The sequence below is a fragment of the Panthera onca genome, chromosome B1 (assembly GCF_046562875.1).
Source record: "Panthera onca isolate mPanOnc1 chromosome B1, mPanOnc1 haplotype 2, whole genome shotgun sequence".
In the NCBI taxonomy this organism is placed as follows: Eukaryota; Metazoa; Chordata; class Mammalia; order Carnivora; family Felidae; genus Panthera; species Panthera onca.
Window position 1 is genome coordinate 40,886,419 of NC_138342.1, and position 18,976 is coordinate 40,905,394.

Consider the following 18,976-nt stretch of genomic DNA (forward strand, 5'->3'; position numbering starts at 1 on the left):
AAGGATTCTGTTATCCTCCCTCTTTTACAGAGGAAGAAAGAGTTAGTGGCTAATAGCTTGCCCAAGTTACACAGCAAGGAAATGACAAAGCTGATGAAAACACTTGCCCTGGAGGTCTCCCAGTTTATTATAATGACCAGCTGATACAAAGGATATAGAGCCTTTATGCATCATAAAGAGTTCTAAACACACAGGAAGACATGACCAATTATTTAAGAAACAAAAATTTACAATAGATGAGGTCAAGGACTAACTCGTAAGTAATATTTACTCCTCCTTAAGACTGGCCCAACCATGTATCAATACTTCAGTACTCCTGGGGCCATCCATCTCATCAAATAAAACGGAGTCATGTTTTAATATGTGTCTATTATGTGGGGCAAAAGTAAAAGTCCTATTAAATTCAAGATATATTACATTGATTAGTCTCCAGATCTATTAAACCCTACATCACTTTGACATGGTAGAAAATTGGGTTAGTTTGTCATGATATTTCAGAAAGTCCTATTGATTTTTACTTCATTTTCTCGGGTTTTATTAGTTTTGAAGAAGCTAAAAAGACTTGCCTTTTACTAGGGAAAAAAGACCTACGTAAGATTTTTAATAAATAAAATATGGCCGTGTTCTTTGTGATGTATTTTATTCTTTCATGGGTTCAACTGAATGAAAAGTATGAGGATAATGGTAAAAGAGAGAAAAGAGCTAGTGGAAAGGCTACTATGGGTTGGAACAATACGGAAACAGAACCAAAAACAAAGATTAGCTATTAAAGCTGCTCTATTTCCTTTTTTCACACTCCGAGTCCACGTGAACCACAGTTCTGAAGGGATTTTGTGCAATGGACTTGAAAAAACAAGTCCAATGAAAAAATGGCCTCAAGTTTATAGATCCTTATGGTTTTCTCCACTAGAAGACCTATCTGGATTATTTTTTAAGAGAAGGGGGAAGGAAGGAGGATGAAGACAAAGACAATGGAGAAGGGGAAAGAACAGGGGAGGAGGTGGGGGAGGAAGAGAAGGAGAGAGAAAAACCTAAACAGGGTTGTCTGTGCACTGAAGTTTTGAAAGTACAATTAGGGGCAACTTTCAGCTGAGAGACTGATCGGCAAGTCAAAGAATGTCTTGGGAAACAAAGGACAAAAGGCATAATGGAGCCAGATCAGAGAGGGTCCTGTATGTCTTGGGAAGTTTACAATTCACCTGCTTAAAGAAGAAACCCTATACTATTTAATTAAGCAAAGAAGTGCAAATGGTGGTTACCATACCACTCACACGACCTACATCAGCACACAAGAGATGCTTGTGACAAGAGGTCAACCAGCATGAGTCCCAGGCAAAGTCCATTCATGGTCAGTGGCGGTTCTGGTCCTCAGCTCTCTTCTATCCCTAATTAATTTGGCCTCAGGTCTTGGGATCCTGGCTGAACTGAGATCACAGAAAGCAAATTGGGCTTGTTTGCACAACTCCCAGAGGGAATTTCTTTCCTACATCTAGTAAAAAACTTTATGAAAGGTACAAAGTAATTAAAGTGATTTTCACCTTTGATTAACTCAGTTTTCTGTTTTTTCTATTTAAAACTTTTATTTGTAGATTTCAGATATTTAGATTTCAATAATTTTCCACTTATGTCATAAAAACAAAGTACAAAGAAATACATAATTCAAATAATTTTATATTGCCTATGTCAAAAAACAGTCTGTCAATTAACTTTGATATCTCACATTTGCTGTTTGTTTTCATGTTATAAATTCCATTCCATCTTACATAACAAAAACAAAACTCCTTGTCCAAACCTGCCATGTGCAAAATGTGTTTTATTTCTTTTAGATTACCTAACTCTTTTCAAAACATTACAGTGTGCATGGCTGGAAATATGTGGTTCATCTTTGAATGATCTATAACTTTTTAAAGACTACAAACTAGCAAAAAATACTTTCATGCATTTGAACAAAATAGTTGGCTTTATTAAACAAAAAACCAAAAATAGACCAAAAAAATACTTTTTTGGGGGGTATACATTTAAATACCTGCACTGATTCTGAATAGTAAAAACATACATGATACCAGACATTACATGCTTATAGCTTTACTGACCATGCCATTCAGACGTGAAACTCATGAGCACAGTGTGAGAACAATGATGGCATTCTAGAGTCATTGATCAAACATAAAAAACTTATTATCACTTGTCCAAAGACCATGCGCACCTGACAGTTTGGTCCCACCCATGTCAAACCACCCCTATTCCTCAACTCCAACCGTACGACGATTATACGTTGGAGGGCAGGCTTGATGCCTTCGGAAGAGAAACCCTTTGACAGTGGACTAAGGTACATGAATGACAGACAGGGAGACTATATTCACGGCTGGAAGCCCACATTTAACACAATTACTACTCAGCTCAATTTTGCAAACAAGATCCCCTAACTGCGATGGCATACAAAGGTAAAAAGAATGGGAAACGATAGGTACAGGCCATGAAAGCCGTAGGCGACTGAAAGAGGTGTAATTAAATGATAGAAATCTAGTTAATGTGGGCCAGAATTGTAGACATAACATCCTAAATACGGTAAATGAAACATGAAGGCAAAATAAGAATAAGAAACACAGACTCTGCAGAAACAAAAGGGCTTCTTACCTGCTTTAGAACTTCAACTAAAACTAAACAAAAAATGAAATCTACGGCTAAGTCTCTCCTCTCAAGAAGATAATCTCTTTCACGTTGCTGTTCATCCCTGAAACAAGAACCCCAAATTAGGAGTGCACTTAAGACCATAAATTTTAAAAGAGCTATTGGTTAGCTATTATTAGTACAAGTTGTTTTTAAGCTATCCAATGTATGTAATTACATATTCTCATTTTCTTTCTCTTATTGCATATTTTGTACAGTATTTATAAACACATGTCACTACTCTATCTGTCAGAAATTAAACCCATTCTAAAGGAATCAGCAAGAAAAATATTTTAAATTCTACTTAGAAAATCTAGCACTGCTCCATATTTGATTAGTATTTTTTTTAATTAAGAGCTGAAACAAAAGTAATAACTCTTCTGGTGAAAATACAGTGCCAGGTAACTGTTTGCGTATCTAAGTTGAAAAATCACAAATGGCATCGACTCAAGCCCCATTCTAAACTATGGACCATCTTCTGAACATGCAAAGCCAATACCTGTCAGGAAAATCTGAAGTGGGGGAAGACAAGTTCTGGGATTGGAGCACCGAGGACAGTCTCACGGTATCGTGATACAGGGTGTGGCAGTCCTCCTGGATCACAACAGTTGCTTCCCTTCACAACAGGAAGGACCTTGTCTGAATCGGGACCTTGTCTGAATATTTTCTTAACTTCGTCTACAACTACTAAAGATCCTCGCTGAACTATTGAAAGGGCACTCCTGAAATTCATTTTTGCGTGACTATCCCAGTGGTGAGGACTGTGGAGCAGCACCTACTTTAACTGGTACCTTCCCTTGATTTACAGTTAGGTATGGACTATCCTCTCCCTTTACTATCAGTCTCCTAACAGCAGGAATCAATATTTTTGCTCAGAAATCAAACAATAACTCTCTTCAGTTGAAAACACTATCACCCCCTTCACAGAAAGTGTTTCAATTCTAGGTCGAAGAGTGGGAAAGGAGCCACTTACCCCTTAGACTTTGTGCTAGATCGAGGCCTGTACTCATAAGATTCGTCTTCAGTTCCATTCTGGCGTCTGTACCAGTCAAACAAGGTGCGAAGTAAGGAAGGGAGACAGTGCTCTGCTACGGAGCTCATAGAGCTTATCAGCTGAAAACACAAGATGTCACCAGAAGATAAAATACATCATTGAAGTAACACACTCCTGACTCCATTAGCCATCATTTGTTAATGATTACTAGGATAACATTTCTAGGATAAACACAGTAACTCAAATGCAATAAATGTGTTTTAAAATAAAAGTAAAGATTAGCAAGGCGCCTGGGTGGCTCAGTTGGTTAAGCGTCCGACTCTTGATTTTGCCTCAGGTCATGATCTCATGGTCCGTGAATTTCAGCCCCGCTGTCAGCTCAGTGCTGGCGTGGAGCCTGCTTGGGATTCTCTCTGTCCCTCTCTCCCTGCCCCTCCCCTTCTCTCTCTCTCTCTCTCTCTCTCAATAAACAAACTTAAAAAAAAAAAATTAGGGTTTATCCAAGTAATGAAATAAAGTGGGCTGAGTCTCACCCACTATTTAACTTTACCCACATCCATTTGGTTTAGCTTAGCAGCTTTCTACCTTTTTCCTGCCTCCATATGCTACTCACATGTGTAAAAACATGACCCTCAGGAACATCACTGATTATACAAAGGGATACCTCTGGGAGAACACATAACATGAGAAAACCACACCTGCTTCCTTCCCCCTGGCCCATTCCTCCGTGCTCATGTGAACAGAAGGCTGTAAATACTGCCACCAGAATGAATGAAGAGAGGTAGGAACAAAGAAGACTACATTCTGTTAGAACTGTGTGAAAGGACCAGTCTACTTTGTACCGCTATGATGCAGAACGATTATAATTACATTATTAATTTGTGATACCCACAAAGAAACGTATTAGAAAAGAAACATAAATGTGTTGCAAACAAGCTTTCAAAGCTTAGAATACATAAGGGGAGAGCATAAGGATAAATGTAATGGGATGAGCAACTGCTATTCGGTTTGAAGCATCCCTGAAACTATTTGAATTCTAGGTGAATATCAGATTCATTGCACGAATGAACTCAGCTTTCCTGTAGTGGGTAGATAGTAAGAGGCACACCAGCTGCCATTGGCAAGCAGCCCCTAAGGTCACTCTTCCTCTGGGGGATCTTGAGCAAAAGAAAAAAAAAAGAGAAAGAAAAAGAAAGAAAAAAAAATCTCTTTTTATTCTTTCTGTATCTGATGCAACTCATTGCTCGTAATAATAATATTTTAAAGTATACCGTCAAACATGCTTCAGTTTGTTTTTCTTAACCAAAAAATGATGTGTTTCAGGGCTACTCAAGGTCTTGTTTGGGTCCAGGACTATAGAAAATGTCAGCTAATGAAGATAAATTGATACCTCTACAAATTAAACATTTAATATTTTATATTCTTCATATAACTTCAAAATGTACTTCATCTAGGAAAATAGTAAAAAAAAAACCAAAACAGTCTATTTGATTGTATAGGCTCTTTTTCATTATCTGCCTTCCTTTAATCATGCTTTTATATATAATTAGCATAATTTGACAGGCAAACAGTTTCTAATATAGCTCATTAAAGTAAAAACAAGATTCAATTTTATTTAACTAATTTTTCGCATTTTATTTTATTAACAATGAACAGTATCACTCAAAGGAAATCCTTTTAGTATCTAAGAAGGAACAATAAAATACCATCTGCTATTATAAATATATATTAGTTTATACCACACCTGGCTTTGTACCTTAAAAAAAAAAAAAAAAAAAAAAAAAGGTTGAACTATGAGGCATGACCATTAAAAGTTTTCTTAATCATTTACATAAAAAAGCAAATGGAAATATTCCTTAAAACACTGTTTAATAGGATTTCTAATTCTGATTATACATTTATTCATCATTAGTGAATTTAAGACCTGAATAATTTAAATGTCTTTAAAATAACAGATTAATAGATAAATAAAAAATAATAATTAATACCTTTTGCAGTAACTTTAAGATTTGAAAAGCATTCTATAAGGTGATCTTAATATTTACTTTAACAGAGAACTAGTCTTCCTACCTACGGTTTCTTCTTAGGCCACTGGCTATTTACTAAATATACGCATCAGAATCACCTAGGGAGCTATTATAAAATACAGGTGCCAGAGCCCTGCTCTTGATTATTCTCATTCAGAATTGGGCTGGAATCCAGAAACAATATTTTGTTAAGTCTCCACCAAGTAATTCTAACCAGTCATCATTATCTAGTCAATTAGACTAATATCATGAACATTAACATCTGTTTCCTAGATACAGAATCATGAGAAAAGTAGCACAGGAATACTAGATTCCAATAGAAAACTAATCTGGGTTATTGGTTTTTGCAAACAATCAATATATAATAAAATAATTCTTGAACAAACATAATTATGACAAAAATAGCATTTGATCAAACATTTCATCTCAGCAAGAGGAAAGAATTAACATTAAAGGAATATCACACTCATTTTTAGATATCAATATTCTATTTAAAGTTTCTGATAACCCCAACAAGAAAAAATAAAAATGTTAAAAGGTAAAACATTATTATGTAAAACTTGTATGAACTGATACACAAGGAAAGATTGAGGTATGTAATTGGAAACATTTTAAGAAAATTTCAAAGGCACAGTAAAGAGATTACCAATGAAAAGTACTAAGATGCTAAATAAACAGAAATGAATCAAGTTCACAGATCATTCCATGAACTATAAGGTTCACAGCTCATAGTTCATTCCATTTGCTTTGTCAAAAAACAAACTACCAGGGGTACCTGGGTGGCTTAATCAGTTAAGCGTCCGACTTTGGCTCAGGTCATGATTTCATAATTCCTGAGCTTGAGCCCCAAATCAGGCTCTGTGCTGACAGCTCAGAGCCTGTAGCCTGTTTCGGATTCTGCGTCTCCCTCCCTCTCTCTGCCCCTCCCCTGATTGTGCTTTCTCTCTCAAAAATAAATAAATAAACATTAAAAAGTACTACCAATTTCAGACTGAATCTAATATGTAATGATATAAAGGGTCACTAAACAAGATAAAATAATTTCTTAATATTGGATATATTTGAACCGGACTGTTAGGATGAATATTTTCCTTGAAGGAAAAAATATTCCCCCCAAATTGGCATACCTGGTCAAACTGAAGATCTTCACCTCTTTGAAGAGATCTAGACAATGGCTTCTCCTACAGTTAAAAAGAAGTATACGCACAAAATATTAGCAATCTTATATATGATAAGCAGATTCGTCGGTTGGTTTTGGTTTTGTTTTCACTTGTAATTAGATTTGATTAAACAAAGGTAAGACTCCCTCTTGCCCAGGGTCACATAATTAGCATTCAAGTCCCAGTAGTATGGCTCCAGAGCCAGATACCCTCCAAAGAGAGTGCCCATAAGTCACATGATTGGGAAGGGGGGAGGTACCCACAGTAGACAGAAAAGAAATACTGGGAGATGATTCCTAGGATTCCAGTCTGTGCATAGATGGAGGAATGGTGGTACCATCCTCTGAAAGTGGGAACACAATGAGAAGACAAAGTTTGGGTGGAAGGATAGATTTCGGTCATGTTGAGTTTTGAAGTCCCTATAAGCCATAAAAGAGAAGATGTTGACTAATAAGGGCTTGAAGAACACAGAACAGATTGGCCTGTGTATAGAAAGGAACCAAGTTCATAAAACAAAATCATTTACCTAAAAAAGGAAAAGAAGAGGGCCTAGATTTGAATTTTGAGAAATGCAGACAGTTAACGTTAATGTACTCAACCGCATGAGATTATCAGTGACTCCCTAAATTCCTTCAATTTAAAATGACCCATTTCTAAAAACAGAAACCTTTCTTACAATGTTCATGTGGAGAAATAATCAGGAATAAGAAAAACTTCAAACACAATAGATCGCTGTATCAGTAAAGAAAACACAAACGAATACATACGGGAACATAATAAGGGTAGAAATTCAAACACTGGGGCAAAGATGGAAAATTTAATATATGGTGTTGGGACAGTCAGGTTGTCAGAAGGAAAAATTAAACAGGCTCATTGGGGCGCCTGGGTGGCGCAGTCGGTTAAGCGTCCGACTTCAGCCAGGTCACGATCTCGCGGTCCGTGAGTTCGAGCCCCGCGTCAGGCTCTGGGCTGATGGCTCGGAGCCTGGAGCCTGTTTCCGATTCTGTGTCTCCCTCTCTCTCTGCCCCTCCCCCGTTCATGCCCTGTCTCTCTCTGTCCCAAAAATAAATTAAAAAAAACATTGAAAAAAAAAAATAAATAAAAATAAACAGGCTCATTACCCTAGTGAATCCTAAATGTTTTAAAAGTTTAAATATAAGAAATAAAATCACTAAAATCCTAGAAGAAAAAGAAGTCCTAGATGATGGTAGTTTTGTGGTTTTTTTTAAACAAGCTTAGTTCTTTCTAAATATGAACAAAATGCAGAAGCAAAAAAGAAAAATAGCAAATTCAACCACATAAATAAAAAATGAAAAAGTATATGGGTGGTAAAAAAAAAAAGGGACAAGATAGGAAAAATATCTACAACAGATATTTAGACTAAGGTATAATTTCCTTAACATACAAAAAGTTCCTATAGATCAGTAGGGGGGAAAAAATCCCATAATCCAATAGAAAAATGTACAAAGAATCAACAGATAGCTGACAAAAAGGAAATGTTTACAGCTCATACATATCTGTTCATATACTTAACCTCACTCACAAGAGCAAGACAAGTTAAAAACACAAAGAAAGCCAACCTATTAGACTTCCAAAGACCTCCAAAAGTCTGAGCACAATGTGTTGAAGTTACCTACTACGGAACAGAACTCTCAAATAATGCCAATGTGTAAATGAGTAACAATCTCCTTAGAAAACTATCTGGCAATATTTGGCAAAGTTTTGAAATGTACACATCCTTTGACCCAGGAAAAATTTCACTTATAAGTATTTGTCTTATATAGTCACATATCTGCAAAATGATGTTCATAAAAGAATATTTGCTATAGCTTCATTTGCAAAAGCCAAGATTAGAAAAAAATAAAAGCCTACCTATATTAATATACATCTATAGAATATCAAGAAGACTTTTTTTTTTTAACATGAAATTTATTGTCCAATTGGTTTCCATACAACACCCAGGGCTCATCCCAACAGGTGCCCTCCTCAATACCCATCTCCCACCCCCCATCAACCCTCAGTTTGTTCTCAGTTTTTAAGAGTCTCTTATGGTTTGGCTCCCTCCCTAACTTTTTCCCCCCTTCCCCTCCCCCATGGTCTTCTGTTAAGTCCAAGAAGACTTTTAAAAGAATGGCAAAGCTCAGTATGTATTAACGGAATAACCTAGGTATAATGGGTGCATACCACTCACACACACACACACACACACACACACACACACACACGCGCGCGCGCTACTAAATAATATAGAATACCTCTTTAAAAAAATAAAGAAATACGTGTTTGCAAGTGGGAAAAGAAACTGGGACAGTTTGGATAAGGGGAGGGTTTGGGCTGGGAGTAGAAAATTGCTACTACAGATTTTTGTACCATGTAACTTGCCTACCACAGTAGCCAAGGGAAAAGACTACATAAAGAAAGACATAGTGTATTGACAGTGAAACATAATAGTTTCATGAGGTGACCTTTCAGTATGGTTGCTTCCTCTTAATTTAAATGGTACCAGGAAAAGCTTCTGATTTAGTGTTGTGTCTTCTTTCAGCGCACAACAGTGTTGGAATCTTTTTTTTTTTTCCATTTGTTCTATTAACTTGTTTACTAAAAAAACAAATACTGAGTTCCTATTATGAGCAAGCAGCATCTGTGAACCAAAGAGGGCTCAGAGGACTCACTGTGGAAAGCTTAGAACCTTTACCCTTCAGCCACTGGGTCTGGGGAACAAAACTTATAGTAAAGGCCTCCAACCCTCTCTCACCTGAATGCCTACTCTTTCTTGCTTATATGAAGAGATGACCCAAAAGGGATCCCTCCAGATCACTGTCTAGAGTTAGTATAGAAAGACTGTCATTGGTACATAAAGTGGACTCCATCCAGTAGAAAACAAAGGAGTGAAGGAATGGGTTATGATGCGACCTTGCAATGAGTTGAGAGGAGGGGGGAGCAAAGAAAATCCTAGACAGATAAAAATTTTGATAGGTACTGGACACGGTGATGATTAATTTTATGTCACAGGGTGCCCAGATATTTGGTTAAACATTTTCTGGGTGTGTCTGTGAGGATGTTTTTGGGAAGAGATTAATATTTAAATTGGCAGAGTGAACAACTGGTAGAGTGACCTGAAAGCAGGTAGACTGAGACTCCCCAATGTGAGTGGGCCTCATCCAATCAGTTGAAGGCCTGAGGAGCATGAATAGGTGGACTCTTCTGGAGTAAGAAGAAACTCCTCCTGCCTGCCTGCCCTGAGCTGGGACATCTCAAACTGAAACATGGGTTCGTCTCGGAGCAGCTTTCAGACTGGAACTTATATCAGCAGCTCCCCTCGGTCCTCAGCTTACCCACTCCAGATCTTGGGACTTCTCAGCCTCCAGAACCACGTGAGCCAATTCCTTGTAATAAATTTCTTTTTAGACACATACACACCCTATTGCTTCTGTTTCTCTGGAGAAACTCATAAAAACATCTTTTCAGGTTTGATTTCCTCTTTGATCCAAGGAAAGAGTATGTCCCAGGGGAGAAAAAGGTGTCCACATTTACAAAAGATATATAGAAGGACATTAACTAAGCAGTTAAAAATAAGAAGCAACACGGGGTGCCTGGGTGGCTCCGTCGGTTAAGCATCTGACTTCGGCTCAGGTCATGATCTCACCGTTTGTGAGTTCGAGCCCCACGTCCAGCTCTGTGCTGACAGCTCAGAGCCTGGAGCCTGTTTCAGATTCTGTGTCTCCCTCTCTCTCTGCCCCTCCCCTGCTCACACTCTGTCTCTCAATAATAAATAAATGTTTAAAAAAAAATTTAAAAAAATAAGAAGCAACATCAAAGTACAACGAATTCGAGTAAAAAAAAAATCATGGTGTAGCTACACATTAGAGTATCACACAGGTAGAAATAAACTTGTAGACTGGGAAAATAGTCTCAGTGTATTAATATAAATTAGAGAATAACAGATACAATACACTTATAAAAGGATAAAATGTATACATGGTGGTATATATATATATATATATATATATATATATATATATATATAAATACATTTAAAGCTCTAGAAATATATATACCATACAGCAGTAATAAGAATAACATTGTGTATATAAACCATAATTTCTTTATCCATTCATGATGCTAAGTGAAATAAGCCATACAGAGAAAGACAGATACCATATGTTTTCACTCTTATGTGGATCCTGAGAAACTTAACAGAAACCCATGGGGGAGGGGAAGGAAAAAAAAAAAAAAAAAGAGGTTACAGTGGGAGAGAGCCAAAGCATAAGAGACTCTTAAAAACTGAGCACCTGAATTCCATGGCAATTTAGTTTCTCAAAGGGATAGATTTTTTTTTACATGTCCTTGGCACTTGGGCCCTCGAAGGATAAGCACACTGGGGTAGTTATCTTGCAGAACAAGTTTTGTATTTCTTAAACCAAGCTACCTATCATTTACAAGCAGTATGATTCGGCACAGCAATATATATTCCCAATTGGCTCTAAAATTGAAGGAAAACACTAAGTCCCATAGCAAGTTCCATAGAACACTGTTTCTGAAAGGATCTACAAGTTTGAAAAAATAGTGAGCCAAAGGGACTTTACTCTCCTAACGTGAACTGTTTATTTAAGATGAGGGGTTGGGGGTGACAATAAGCAGCTTCTTTTCACTCATTTGATCCCCTGTTATATAAGTCTAAAGGTCTTCGGTAGTATTTTGAGGACTGCTGGTCAAAGTCGTTTATTACTCACAGAGCATGTTTATGCAATAGAGTAATGGCCAAGCCGAATAAAAGAGAAAAGTAAGCTTTTCAGAAACACTTACAGTGTTGTTTTATATGTAACATAATTTATTTCTCAATAAACTCACGCTCCCTCAAAGATTTCTACAGATTTGACATCCTCACTGAGCTTTCCCTAAAAGGAAATGGAGGTGGACTATTTTTCCATAATAAGAACCCAGAAATGATTTTTGAATGTAAAAGGATACTCATGTTACCATAAGTACAAAAATGTAAGTGTGCTGCACTAAATACAAATTACTAATCAAGAACTCTGTACCAACCTCTCAATGTAATTACAGTGTGATTGAGGATGCCCTCATCATCGCTCAAGCAGTTGTAGTGTCTTTCAATATGAGATTTTGAAACAATGAACCATTTAACAATGTTTATAGTATATCACCCATTATAACAACTAAAAAGAACAGAAATTACTTTCTATATTCCCATATACATGCAGGCAAAACTTTTGCACAAGAACATTTACCATGGCTTCTTTTTTTTTTCCACAGTAGCCCCAAATCTGGGTAACTCCCCAACTACCTATCAATAGAGACTAGTAAAAAAAAAATTATGGTACATTCTTTTATTATACTAATATTCAACTACCAAAAAGAATGAGACAAATTTATATGAGCTAATACAGAACAATCTCTAATTTATACTGTTAAAAATATCTAAGAACTAAAAAAAAAATACAAACACACACACACACACACATATATATACAAGCAACATGATTCTGCTTGTTGATATATATATATATATATATATATATATATAAAATCTCCCATTTGTGCTTAACAAAAAAAGCGGCAGGTGCTACGGACATGGAAAATGATGGACTAAAACCTGGAGACAGTGTTTATCTTGATCCAGAGTAGAAGAATCATTACTTTCATTATGCAAAATTTAGAACTATTTCCACTTATGTCATTATTTCATAATAACATAAAAACTAATAATGATCCTAAGGCTCATCTTCCTTTATGTTCTAATTTGATTCTTCAACTAGGGTATGTATAGAGTACCAAGAGCAACATGTAGCTTCCAGGAAAATCAAGGGTGTTTACTGAAAAGACTCTGGTAGCATAACAAGGATACTGAAATAGCTCACTAATCTGCAACTAAACAGAGCACGGTGAACACACACACACACACAGCCTCCATTCTCTCCGAAAACTGATCAAGATAGCAGTAAAAGAATTTTACAAGACTTAGAAACCAAAAGGGCAGCGATAATGGGAGAGGAGGTAAAGAGCAGACGGAAATGCCCAACTAACACATCCCACCCCAGTAAGAGCGAGTCCTCGGTAGGCAAGGGGAAGTCAGATGGCTATGCATCCATGCAGCCATCACTCATTCACTGAAATTATTTACTGAGTGTGCAGTACGCCAAGCTCTGGAGACACAACCATGAGCAAACGGGAAAACAATCCCCGTCCTCACAAAGCCAAAAGTCTAACGAGAGAGCAACTAAAATATCTATTATCTTAGACAGATTTCGAGATAGGAGGCTGCGATGGGCGTTGAGATTTTAGATAGAAGGACGACTGAGGAGATGACATTTCAGTCACAGCAGGAGGAAAGTGAGTGAGTGAGCTTGCCACACAGAGCAAAGGGAAGATAATCCAGTCGATACTTTGCCAACTCCCAAAGGTTTTGGAGAACTTCAGGACTCTGAAAGTGGGAGTAAAGGTGAAGTTAAAAACAAGAGGGCTGGTTGGAGGATTAAGAAAGACTGAGCACCCTCCCCCCTCTTCATTCCCTTCACCGGCTCTGCCCAGCAGGATGACCATCTTCCCTCCACCTTTCCACAGAGGGGCTGTCCTTTTTGGGAGAGAGCAAAACAGAAATGCTGACTGGTGGATGCTATAGTTGAAGACAAGGTATCACACCGAAGACAAGCAGCTCCAGCAAAAATTTATATACCAAATATCAGAAACACTATCTTCTGCCTCTAGGTCACCAGAACATTAGCGACTATGCCTAAACCCTGCCATTTGGGGTACTGGACTCTGACAAACCCCAGAAAAAGATCTGACATTGACGATGCATTCAGATGATTACACACCGAAGACCACAGTCCAAAAGGCCCCTCCCAGTACACAGGGCTTCCAGTCTGTTTAGTGCCTCAGTTGTAAAGCACAGCATGTTACAACAGACATACATGTCAGGAGAAGGCAAAACTTTTGGAGGAAACAGATCACACGGGGAGAAAAAACTTCAAAATATACATACATAGATTACATATATGTATTTAATGTTCTCAAAAAACAGCAAAAATTGCAGCGTTGTAAAAATGCTGGGCCTAAACCAGATACATAAAGTCTAGATGAGGGGTGGTTGGTGAAAGCCTTTTTTCTTATCTTTTTATCTAGTCGCCGGCCATCTAAACGATTAACAGAGAAGGTGGAATGTACCTGGATCATTACCCAGGATTGATCCACTTCCTTTCAGGCAGAAAGAGACCTAAGGTATTGAATTGTAATTTGCAAGCTGCAATTTCAATTAGTGATTGCCCTTCCTTCCCCAATCTTCCCCCTAAAATGAAAATAAAGTTGTGGCTAAAAATCAAGCCCCGCTAATCTTCGAATCTTTGGTCTCTTTATTTTATTATGGCTTCTAATATGAGAATGAAAAGGCCAGCATTCTCATTTTAGTGGTAGATTAATTTTGGCAAAATCCATTCACATACATGCATCTAAGTTTTTATGTAACTTACTATCGGACTGACCATGAGACATGCTAGTCTCCTTTTATGTAACAATCCATGGATTACTAGTTTCTTTAAAGTGAGTGACCCTGCAAGAGTTTCATTCAAGAACTCAAGAGAGTCATCTTGGATGGTTGTTTATTGCCAAAAAACACACTGGACAAATTTCAAAAGAAACAAAATCGCAATAAACAAATCTGAAGCTGTAACACAAACACTGTCACAGTATTGGATTAAATGTATCACTGTCTCATCTTGATGCCAGGTAGCATTAGTCCTTAGCTACTACAGCCCACAACACTGGGGGTTTTCCTGGTATGTCAGGAAGAGTAAGTAGCAGGGAATGCGTCTTCTTTTTTTTTTTTTTTTTTTTTTTTTTAATTTTTAACGTTTATTTATCTTTGAGACAGAGAGAGACAGAGCATGAATGGGGGAGGGACAGAGAGAGAGAGACACACACAGAATCGGAAGCAGGCTCCAGGCTCTGAGCCTTCAGCCCAGAGCCCGACGCGGGGCTCGAACTCACAGACCGCGAGATCGTGACCTGAGCTGAAGTCGAACGCCAAACCGACTGAGCCACCCAGGCGCCCCGGGAATACGTCTTCTAAGTACAATGGTGGGGTAGAAACATCTATTCTGAGGAATCCTCACCACTCTTCCCCAAATTTTATAATCTCAGATTATATAGCAGATGTCTCTGAAATTAGCTACTAAATTACAGAATAAAATATAGTCAGTATCAGACTATTCTGAAAGAACTATTAAAAGCTCTGGCTGGAACAATGACATTATGTTTTGTTAGAAGAACAAAGGGCACCCCACAACAATGTCTTTTAAGGCTAAGGGCAACTTAAAATACAAATCTTTACTAAGCATTTACCATCACAGGAGGAGCTGGAGATGGAAAGGCCAGTGAGACCCGGCTCATGGTATCAAGTGGGTCACATCAGAGGAGATAAACATGTAAGCAATTAAAAGATGACAATATCAGAATCTAGGAGCATGAAAAATTATTATGATAAAGCAGAGATTGGTACAGCTTGAAGACGATCACTATGTAAGAGGGGAACAACGTGGGAAGTTTAGAAGGACGAGTAGAGGCTTAAAATACAGAAGGGTTAATAGTATTTTCGATTGAGAGAAAAAAAACACACCAGGACAAAAGAACACACAGAGGATACATGAAGTGTCATAGCATATGTCAGGATAGGAGAATCATGAGACATTATACAAACCATAACAAGACTATGAAGAGGTTGGAATGATCCACCAAGAACTTGAATTCATTCCATAGCAATGAAAAGTGAGCAAGGTTTTTAAAGGGAAAAGGTGATAATATTTATGTTTTAGATGAAGCAAAGTCTGGTGAGAAGAAAAAAATGGCAAGGTGATAAACCACTTATCTGCTGGTTACTGCAATGATCTAGAATGCATGAACCTGACCCTGAGCTAGAAAAGGGACAATGGCATTGGAAGAAAAAGGAAGGAGGAAGATATAAAAGTTACCACTTTATAAACTCAGTCAAATTAGGCAACTTCAGTTTCAAGGCTTTTACTCTCAAGAACTTTGTATTTCAAAATTAAAATTCCTTTAAGAATAATATTTGAGATCCAGCAGGACCACACCACATGTTGTTACTTATGAAATATTTTATAAAATAGGTAAAGTGTTTAAAAAAAAAAACAAAACCATATGAATTTAAAGTTGCTGAAGCCAGGGGTATCTTGCTGGCTCAGTAGGTGAAAGGTACGACTCTTGATATCAGGGTTATGAGTTCCAGCTCCACGTCAGGAGTAGAGATTACTTAAAAAATAAAATCTTGAAAGAAAAAGAAGAAAAGAAAAGAAAGAAAAAATAAAGTTGCTGAAGCCAGGCAATGGGTTCCAAGGGTTCACTACACTATAATCCCTACTTTTATACAAACTTGAAATTCTTCATAAACATTTTTCTCTTTTCAGGTTTATTCAGATAGAACTGACAAATGCAAGTGTAACGTATTTAAAGTGTACAATGTGGGGCACCTGTGTGGCTCAGTGGACTAAGTGTCTGACTCTTGGTTTTGGCTCAGGTCATGATCTCACGGTTTCATGGGTTCAAGACCCGCATCAGGCTCCACATAGTCAGTGTGAAGTCTGCTTGGGAGTCTCTGTCTCCCTCTGTCTCTCTCTGCCCCTCCCCACTTGTGCTGCCTCTCTCTCTCTCTCTCAAAATAAATAAATCAACTTAAAAAAGTGTACATTGTGATGATCTGATGTATGTACACACTGTGGAAGGATTCCCACCACTGACTTGATTAACATGTCCATCACTTTATATATCTACCCGATCTCCACCCCCTCCTTTTTTGGTGAGACCACATAAGTTCTACCCTTAGGAAACTTCAGTTTTATAAAACAGTAGTATCAACTAGTCACCATGATCCATAAACTTTTTGTAATGTGTATTTTTTAAAAAGTGGCTCCCTTTCTTACTGTATGCTGGCTAAGCAGGCTAGTATAGCACATGATCACGTAATGAACAGACCACTGATGAAGAAAACAACACTTTATAGATTAAGCACATTTATAATCCAACCTCATAACCATTAACTCATATCTACAAGTCCTTGTAATCTTATTTTTAAGGCAGAACTTCACACACATGCTCTAAAATATGTATGCACTGATAAAAACAAAATCATTATTTTGTTACATAGGAAGCAACTATGGAAGGATTTAATGTATGTTTTAAAACACGGGGCGCCTGGGTGGCGCAGTCGGTTAAGCGTCCGACTTCAGCCAGGTCACGATCTCACGGTCCGTGAGTTCGAGCCCCGCGTCAGGCTCTGGGCTGATGGCTCAGAGCCTGGAGCCTGTTTCTGATTCTGTGTCTCCCTCTCTCTCTGTCCCTCCCCCGTTCATGCTCTGTCTCTCTCTGTCCCAAAAATAAATAAACGTTGAAAAAAAAAAAAAAATTTAAAACATACATTTTGGCTAATGATCTTTTACATATTATTATTTATTAGACCTCATATACATTTGTGCATGGATGCTTTCTTCACAGTTTTTTTCCTACTTAGTGACAGCAAGAAACTGCTCACAGGCATGCACGTGCCTACCCACATACCTTCGCAATCTTAGCAACGCGAGGTCCAACACTTCACTAAGAAAATGAACACATAACAATACTTCCAATTTCCCACCTTTCTTAGGTCACCACCTATTCTCTCTTCTGTTCCCTTCCTCCCTTCCTTCCTTCCCAGGAAGTACAGCAGAATGAGTAAGCTTACAGGTTTTCAAGCCATTAGTGTGCCTAACTCCTCATTCTGGCTTTGAGCTTCGGACAAGTAACAAACCCTCTGGGGTCTCAAATCACTGGTGAATACTGAGCCCTAACCCAGCTGTATAAGGAATAAATACATTTCAGCTGTTACATCCTCTACCTTTATCTTCATTGTGGTCATCTCGCTTCTAACCTACGTTGGGATCTTGATACATTACACATTCAGCCCCTTCAAACTCCGGAAGTTATTTCCTAAAGTTGTATCACCCTACTAAAATTGTTCTCGGGCTGCTTAATTCCTAGGTCCAATAACTTCTCTCAGTGTTCCTTGTACTCTGTCTCTCTATATCATTTGACAATAATAATGCCATTGCACATACTCTTTTCCTTGATATTGTAATCTGCTCTTTTGGCTTTATCACCCTAACGTAGATGATGCCAAAAATCTCTATTTCTTGTCCCCATATCTCTGGTCACCAACAAAGAATTCCCAGGTACCAATCAAATAATTCCACATTGTTTAGATTGCCAGGATTGTGACCTTACCATACACAAAAGAAAAATTATCTCATTCCCCTTTTCTACCCCCATAATATTCTCATGTTCTTTACCTAACATCATCTCTTCTAACACTTCAAAGAACTTTTAACCTTTACTTTCACTCAAAAACATCTACTCCTATTTAACTGCCAACTCCTACTGATTTCATCATTTACCTTACTTTCCTCTGCAACCACTGCCATTGTTAATGCTCTAGTTCAAGACTCTTTTCATTCCAGCCTGAATTATATACAACAGTTAAATAGTAGTCTCTGCCTTTAAAGATTTTTAAAGTAATCTCTCCACCCAACGAGGGGCTCAAACTCACAACCCCAAGATCAAGAGTTGCGTGCTCTACCGACTGAGCCAGCCAGGCCCCCCTTAACTCTCTGCCTTCAGTCTCTTCTCTCTCCTAGGGTCCAACGACTGAATTATCTATCACGACAACCTTCACCACTCTCTAGAATCTGACTCAAACATTTGCTTTCAGTCTTTCTCTTCCTTCCTCCTTACCATAAGCTCTAATCACATGGAGCTTCCCACACCGTTTAAGTATGCTTCATGCACTATATGTCTAAAAATAAATTTACTGGTTTATTGTAAGTTTGGTGACTGCCATGTCATCAACTTGCAGAATAGTCTAGGTTCTCCTTTATTTGCTCTTATGTTTTATCTGTCTCAACAATTCCCACTTGGTGAAATCCATTTTTGTTCTTTGGTAACCCGCAGTAACATATTAAGGTGGATTCTAAAGTCATTACGGCTTTCGAGATCACCACTTGACCAGCCTATCCCTTAATTCCCTTTTAAAGACTATTTTTTTAGAGCAGTTTCAGGTTCACAGC

General features: G+C 37.8%; 1 protein-coding gene across 13 annotated transcripts in view; it reads right to left on the reverse strand.

Moving 5' to 3' along the window:
• FRYL (FRY like transcription coactivator) overlaps positions 1 to 18,976 on the reverse strand; it is a 267,113-nt gene that overhangs the window by 128,289 nt on the left and 119,848 nt on the right. For 12 of the 13 annotated variants that reach the window (XM_078446126.2, XM_078446130.2, XM_078446129.2 and 9 more), the window contains 3 exons: positions 6,819 to 6,872; positions 3,644 to 3,783; positions 2,638 to 2,734 (listed from right to left, as the gene is read on the reverse strand). In XM_078446126.2, the coding sequence (XP_078302252.1) occupies positions 2,638 to 2,734; positions 3,644 to 3,783; positions 6,819 to 6,872 (291 nt within the window). Of the gene's footprint in view, positions 1 to 1,280; positions 1,521 to 2,637; positions 2,735 to 3,643; positions 3,784 to 6,818; positions 6,873 to 18,976 lie in introns of those variants that run through there. The other variant, XM_078446132.2, reaches the window with a different exon arrangement.